The sequence below is a fragment of the Gossypium arboreum genome, chromosome 13 (genome assembly GCF_025698485.1).
Source record: "Gossypium arboreum isolate Shixiya-1 chromosome 13, ASM2569848v2, whole genome shotgun sequence".
Taxonomy (NCBI): domain Eukaryota; kingdom Viridiplantae; phylum Streptophyta; class Magnoliopsida; order Malvales; family Malvaceae; genus Gossypium; species Gossypium arboreum.
In genome coordinates, this window is record NC_069082.1 from 28516980 (window position 1) to 28524842 (window position 7863).

The 7863-nt window shown below is 33.0% G+C and overlaps 1 protein-coding gene across 1 annotated transcript; it reads left to right on the plus strand.

Annotated features, from left to right (window-relative positions):
- Positions 1 to 5643: 5643 nt before the first annotated feature.
- LOC108463482 (uncharacterized) lies at positions 5644 to 6768 on the plus strand. The gene has a single exon (XM_017763413.2). The coding sequence runs from the start codon at positions 5703 to 5705 to the stop codon at positions 6645 to 6647; it is 945 nt and encodes a 314-aa protein (XP_017618902.1). The 5' UTR covers positions 5644 to 5702; the 3' UTR covers positions 6648 to 6768.
- The last annotated feature ends 1095 nt before the right edge of the window (positions 6769 to 7863 follow it).

Sequence of the window (7863 nt, forward strand, 5' to 3'; positions counted from 1 at the left end):
CTGTATAACCATAAATTTTAATAATTATTGCTTTAGGGGTTATAGATTAGTGTTTATGATTTTTTTGGGGTTTAGGGGTTATATGACTTTTACCGGCGTTTTTCCAAAAGCACCGCTAATGTTCTAGTTTTTAGCGGCGTTTTACCAAAAGCGCCGCTAATGCTCTGGTTTTTAGCGGCGTTTTACCAAAAGCGCAGCTAATGCTCTGTTTTTTAGCGGCGTTTTACCAAAAGCGCCGCTAATGCTCTGTTTTTTAGCGGCGTTTTACCAAAAGCGCCGCTAATGCTCTGTTTTTTAGCGGCATTTTTTCCTAAAGCGCCGCTATTGCTCTGTTTTTAGCAGCGTTTTTAGTAAAACGTCGCTATTGCTCTGTGTTTTACAATTTTTGCGGTGTTTTTTGATAAAACGCCACTAAAAATGTAACACCCCTTACCCATATCCGAGGCCGGGCTAAGGTACGAGGCATTACCAGACAAACATACAAACATTAAACTAAAATACGAGCCATAAAATTTTATTCATATTTCAAAGCGTTCATTCTCTTACACATAGTCCCTTATTTGAGTCTACTGAGCCCAAAACATACTTTAGAAAGGGTTTGGGACTAAACCGAGAACTTACGAAAATCTTGGAAATTTCATGCTTTAAGGCTCCACACGCGCGTGTCCCAAAGTCGTGTTCCATACAGGTGAGACACATGGTCGTGTCTCTCACTGTGTGGAATATACCTAGGCTATTTTCCAAGCTTTGGTCAACCTTGATCTCTTACACACTTATACAAAATCAAAAGCATATAACATGGTATTCATTTAATGATTAAACATCCTCAATTAAACCACAAACATAGCATTTGTATGTCATCATACATGTGTCTCTCATACTCATTTTACCTTGTTTATTATAGTACCACTTATACATTTATACCAAGATTATCATCTTACCAAATATCTTGACTTAATCATCAAGCATTCATATTTAAAGCTAGATCATATCTTTATAAAAACCACGATTAGAGATGCAGAATAACATGTTTGCCTAAAACATTTCAATTCAATTCCATACCCAACAAGCATTACATTGAGACTAGTCATATATATATATATATATATATATATATATATACATGTCATGATACATAACATTCTCTTTTGTTTTCTTATAAACACATATCATTTATTTCATTATATCAATATTTCATATACCATAGTTTCCATGTATTCCACATATATTTATTTTCCTCCTCCTCTCCATTCCACATCCTTAATGTATATAGCATTCTTGTAAGTACGATTTCACAATTTACTAATAAATGTTCACATCAAACTGTTCACATCAAACTGTCCACACGAGTCATAGTCACTTAATTATTTATAATTTGAGCTACAGAGATCCAAATTAAGATTCGTAAATTTTCCCTGAAACTAGACTCACATATCGTTCCACCATAAAATTTTCATAATTTTTTATTTATCCAATTAGTACAATTTATTCATTAAAATTTCCCCTGTTTCACTTTCTGATAGTTCTGACCTCTCTTCACTAAAAAATAATTATCTCACAGTACAGAACTCGGATAATGTTATTGTTGATTTATCTTGAAAATAGACTCATAATGGATTTTAAAAATATAATTTTTATCCTCTAATTATTTTTCTCCAAATTTTTGTGATTTTCCAAATTCAGAACAGGGGATCACGTAATCATTCTGAATCAGTCTCACAAAAACATAAATATCTCAAAATATAGAACTCCTTTGCTTTCTATATTTCTTTTATATGAAAATAGACTCATTAATATTTAATTTGATATCTCATTCAGTCTCTGATTCAATTTATACTATTTTTGGTGATTTTTCAAAATTACATCACTGCTACTGTCCAAAACAGTTTTATTGCTAATTCACTCTTTCACACTTTCTCTGTATTAACCACATTTTAACATACATATCACAAATCATTTTCACCACATTTCATACATCACAAGTATAGGCCCATGATCACAAGGTCACCATAAAATCATCCTCATGTATAACTTACTTGTTTATAACCTTACCACATCCGGTCACTTAATGAACACATCATTCACATAACCAAGTTCTGCACTTATTCATCACAAAACTCACAAAGCAATACATAGAGAGTCTCCGTTGAACACTTGGATCAATCCTCGATACTTGGTGGTTTCAGCACATAGCTCCACCCATCATATAGTTCGGCTCTCTTGTACACATGGTGAACACTTAGTACCACCCATGTGACCTAGCCATTTATCTCGTAACTCTCTTGTCTACATGGTGTCCTTCACTTGGAACCACACATGCGACCTAGCTACATATATCCGTAGCTCTCTTGTCTACATGGTGTACACATAGTATCACCCATGCGACCTAGCTACATCATAATGTCTTGTAGCTCTCTTGTACACATGATGTGCACTCAAGACTATACATGTGACCTAGCTACATACCATCTGTTTCATCCAATCTTTCAGAAGGTTCAACCGGATTTCTCTCTTTTCCAACAATTTCACCAATCAAGTAATTATCCACAAACATATTTCCAATATTTTTATAAAATATCATAATACAAGTAATAGTGATGTATTACTTACATATAAACTTACATCTCATTTAATATCAACGCAATAACATTAAATTACACATTGTCTTATTAAAATCATATGAACTTACAATTTCCCATAATATCCATAATCATAGAAATCACATTTATGTATGATAATTCAATGCACTTCATGTACCATAGACATATTTTTAAATCAATTCATAAACTTGGCACCATAATCATTTAATTTAACATAATTCAATTAATTCACTAAATTTAACTTTCAAATATAAATTACTGACATTATTGTTGTATTATTATCATACCAACTTACATACTTTCAACACCTTAGAGATCATAGTAAATATATCAATTTTACATTGAAACATGCATAAATTAATGCTTATTATACATATGAACTTACCTTGATATTAAAATGGCCATTTTACCAACTTTCTCAATTTTCGATTTTTCTCTCATTCTAGGTTCAAATCTCGTTTTTCAGGATCTAAAACATCATATTTTACTTATTTAATTAATGTACTATTCAAAACAGTCCTTAACTCAAACTTTGGAAAAATTACAATTTTGCCCCTAAACTTTTGCATATTTACACTTTTTCCCCTAGGCTCGGGAATTAAACTTCATCCCTTATTCTTACGTTTTATGACATGCTGATCACTTTTCCCTTCTATGGAAACATCAGATTCTCACTCTAACATATACTTATGACTATTAGGTATTTTTACCGATTAAGCTATTTTGCTCGTTTTCACTTAAAACCGAGTAGCACAAGTTGTCTAACATAATTTAAAACCTCATATTGTATCATAAAACACCAGAATACAAAAATTTTACCTATGGGTATTTTTCCAAATATGAACCCTAGGTTGAATTATTGATAGCATAAGTTAAATCAAGTTACCGGGACTCTAAAACGTAAAGAACTTGAAAAACGGGGTTAGAACGGACTTACAATTGAGCTTGGGAAGCTTGAAAACCCTAGCCATGGAGTCTCCATTTGTATACACGTCCATGGTGAAGAAGATGAGCAAAATTGGCTTTTAATTTTGTATTTAAATTCCTTTTACCCCTAAATGACCAAAATACCCTTACTACTAAACTTTCCAAAAATTCCATCCATGTCCAATTTTTTTCCATAACTTAGAAATTGGTAAAATTTCTATTTAAGACCTCCTAATTAATATTTCAAATCAATTTCATACTAGAAACTTCTAGAATGTAAGTTTTGCAACTTCTTCAATTTAGTCCCTAACTTCGAATTAAGCACTTTATGCATAGAATTTCTTCACGAAATCTTCACACAATCATGCAATCATATCATAGACCTAAAAATAATCATAAAATAATTATTTATATCTCAGATTTTGTGGTCCTGAAACCTCTGTTCCAACTAGACCCAATTTTGGTCTATTACAAAAAACGTCGCTAAAGCCCTATTTTCCTGTAGTGTGAAGTTTACAAACTTGAATGTACGTATAATGTTTAAAAATCTGAATTCCTACCTATCCCTTATGAAAGCATATGGTCGCCTACCTCACACGCTCCTTTCGAGTTGGTACCAAATAAGAACTCGCGATGCAAGCTAAAAAGTTTGCCGAACTCAACTCGAATATGAGGAAATATGGATATTCAGGAGTGGAGAGACACGCTGAGGTTATGCACATACTGTAGGAACCCAGGGCATATGAAGCCAACATGTCCACACAACTCGGAAACACCAAGAAGAAGAGCTAATTAAAACATTAACTTATTCATTTATTCATTATTCTTTTTGTAAAGTGTAAATATTATTACTTCTTCAAGTAAGATATATTACAATACGCAAGTCAAAGTTTTAATCCAAAATTGGGAAGCTTCTGATCAATTCTTTATTTTGTCAAAATATTGTATCTAACAAATCGACAAAAAAAACTTAAATGAAAAAGTAACATAAATAATTGTAAATTTTAAACTCACAATATGATATGTTCCAAAGTAAACCAATTTAATAAATTTGTTTCATATATTGTAAATAAGTGTACATTTAATATGTAAAACAAATTATACAATTTGGTACTAAGGAAAACGCACCCTGTAGGACGTGTTTTCCTTTCTCTTTCCAAAAACAATGTATATCAGTAATATTTTAGAATTTCAGCCTAGTTTCTCAAATCATTTTTTCAGCATATCTGTATAAACTAACCTATATTAATAACTAAATTAACCATTAAAAAACTAAATTTAACAATTTGACTAAAAAAGACTAAATTACCCATAAATGCCTAAAAATTTTAAAATTTACTAGATTAGGCCATTTTTTGGAAGAATTACGAGAATAGGTCGATTTTACGAAAACGCTTGCAGCTAGAAGCATTTTCAGGTGAAATTCAGAAAAACGCATCTAGGTGGAAGAGTTTTCAGGTGATTTACAGAAAAATGCTTCCAGCTGAAAATGCTTTTTGCCACATTGTAGTGTAGCCTTTAATATTATGTTATTAGTTGAAAGATTAAGCAATCCCACATTGTCTATGAGCAAGCTATAAATGGATTATGAGTTTATATATATATCCATATTTCACATCCCACATCGCTTAAGCAAGGGAAATGAGACTTCGGGTCTATATAAAGGCCTGGTTTGTAAGTTTATTTTCACATTAATAGGTGGCACCAAAAATAAATAAAATTTATTGCTTTTTGCAAATCAACTGAAAACGTCCAAGTGGACGTGTTTTTCTGAATTTTAAAAAAGGCCTATTCTCGTAATTCTTCCAAAAAACGGCCTAATCTGATAAATTTTAAAGTTTTTTGGCATTTATGGGTAATTTTAATCACTAAAAAATAAGGTATAATTATATTTTAAAAATAAAATATATGATAAAAGTATTTGTTTCATAAAAAATAAAAAATAAAGTCAAAGGAAAAAAATTTAAAAATTATATTGAAAATTATTTCTCTGAATCTACTATGATTCTATATAATAATATTTTCTAAAAGTTGACCAGAAATAGCGTGTCTCAATATCCACCTTTGTTAAAGTTGACCCCTTCCCATCTGACTTTTCTCTAAAACCCTTTCAATGCATTATAAAGGCGAAGCTTCTCATTTGATTTGCCATGATAATCTCCTCCACCTTCCGCCATGGCAACGCCACCAACACCGCTCTTAAAGATCAACCTCTGGACCATCCGGTCTGAATACTGCCGGATAATCAAAGCCCACTCCCGCCACTTCCTAGCTCTCTCACTCCTCTTCCTCCTCCCTTTCTCTTTCTTCTTATCCATCTACCCCTTCATCGCCATTGAATTCTACCTCAGCTTCCTTCAGCAAGATCCCTCCATCTTCCCCACTAAAACCTTTATCCTCAATCTCCTTTACACCCTCCCCATCTCCATCTTCTCCCTCTTGGCAACCGGTTCCATCACTTACAGCATTTTCCACGGCTTTTACGGTCGACCCATCAAGCTTTTATCCGCTATTAAGGCAGCTTTCACTTCCTTCTTCCATCTCTTCTCGACTTGCCTTGTAACCCAGCTTATCGTTTCTGGGATCAGTTTGATCCTTAGTTTAGCCTTTTCTGCAGTAGTCATTTTAGGCATCCAATTTCATTACCCTTCACCTTATTTCATTTTCCTTTGCCTTGTTTACATGATTATTCTCTTGTTTATTGTGGTTCATTTACAAGTGAATTGGATATTTGCTTACGTAGTTATCGTCGTTGAATCAAGCTGGGGATTTAAACCATTAAAGCGAAGTCGAAATTTAGTTAAAGGAATGAAAGGGGTTGCTTTGAAGATTATACTGTTTTTCGGCTTCTTCATTTCGATTAATACCTGGCGCTCAGTTATGACATACGGAGATTCAGCTGCTGATAAATGGACAAGTTGGCTTTTTGTTTTGAATATTTTCGTCACTTCGACCTTCTCTATGGTGTTTATGTTTTATAATTTGGCTGCAAATACAGTTTTCTATATATATGCCAAGGGTCTACATGGAGAGCTTGCTGAAGATGAGGAATTTGCAGCCAAGTATGTAAGTTTGGCTGTTGATGATGGGAAAGCTCCTCATGTTGTTTCAGTCGTTTAATCGAGTTTATTAGATTTTGCATTGTGTAGATGAAAAGAAAGATGAATGAATTAACTATATGTAAAGAATCAGATTTGTAAGGATCAATAAAAATTTAATACATATTCTAGTTTGTTAATAATGAGTCTTTTTGCATTGTAATAAAACTGTTTAGCTTTCCAGTTGAGGCAATCATCCCGTCATTCCATGGCAAAAAGTATCGAGCATGAAGATGAGAGTTCAGAAGCATATTCAAGTCGCAGGGATGTTGAAGAGGATTATGTAAGATCCTGAAGGTGCTACCAAGTGAAACAAAATAAGAAAACAAAGGACTGGAAAGCAATATTCTGTATTTAACATAATTTATTATCAATTTACACATAAGTTAATAGAAAAATGTGTCACATATATATAAGTTAATAAAATGTAAATATTAAATTAAAAATTGAATTAAAATTAAAATTTAATATATACAAAACACTATGTTTGCAATGTTAGCATATCTAATATAGCTTCTCCTGAAATGAATGGGGTAAAAGATAAAAATTTAAAATGGAATGACTCAGCATACCTGCTTAGCTAAGATTGGCAGCTGTCGAATTTGTTACTCTCAGAACTAACCAACTTTGTCATTTTCTTTTCCACTTCTGTATAAATCTACCGTCCCTACTATCAAATGAATGGGACTGATTAAATAAAGAATCAGTTTTCTCCTTTATTTTCTATTTCTTTCTGCCCTTCATATTTGCTTTTCAACTTGCAAAAATGAAGCTATGAAATGCAAGCCTCATTATTCCACAAATGCAATTCTAATTAAACAGAATCTTCCTCACCACTTGCCTCATCAACTTCAAGAATCCATATGTGATAAACCATAATTTATACATATTTTTACCCTATGCTTAACACATTTTATGGATGATTTTTCTTTAAAATTGGTGAATTTGATGCTCCTAATGACTTAATTTCATGTTTTATATAGGAGAGCTAAAGGAACGAGAAATGGGTCAAAAACGGAGAAAATGGGCCAACGTACGAAATCAACACGACTAGGACCTCCTCACACGGGCAGACAACACGGTTGTGTCAATTTGGCAGAACCGAAGCACGACTCACACGGGCATGTCCCTACCGAGCCCAAGTTTAGTCCAATTCGGAAAAGGCCAATTTTGAGGGTTCTTAGGCATTCCAAAGCCTATAAATACACCCTAGAGGAGGAGAAAAGAGGGAGGCATAG

Coding starts and splice junctions, on each gene's coding strand:
- LOC108463482 (XM_017763413.2), top strand. CDS start 5,703: ATGGCAACGCCACCAACACCGCTCTTAAAGATCAACCTCTGGACCATC.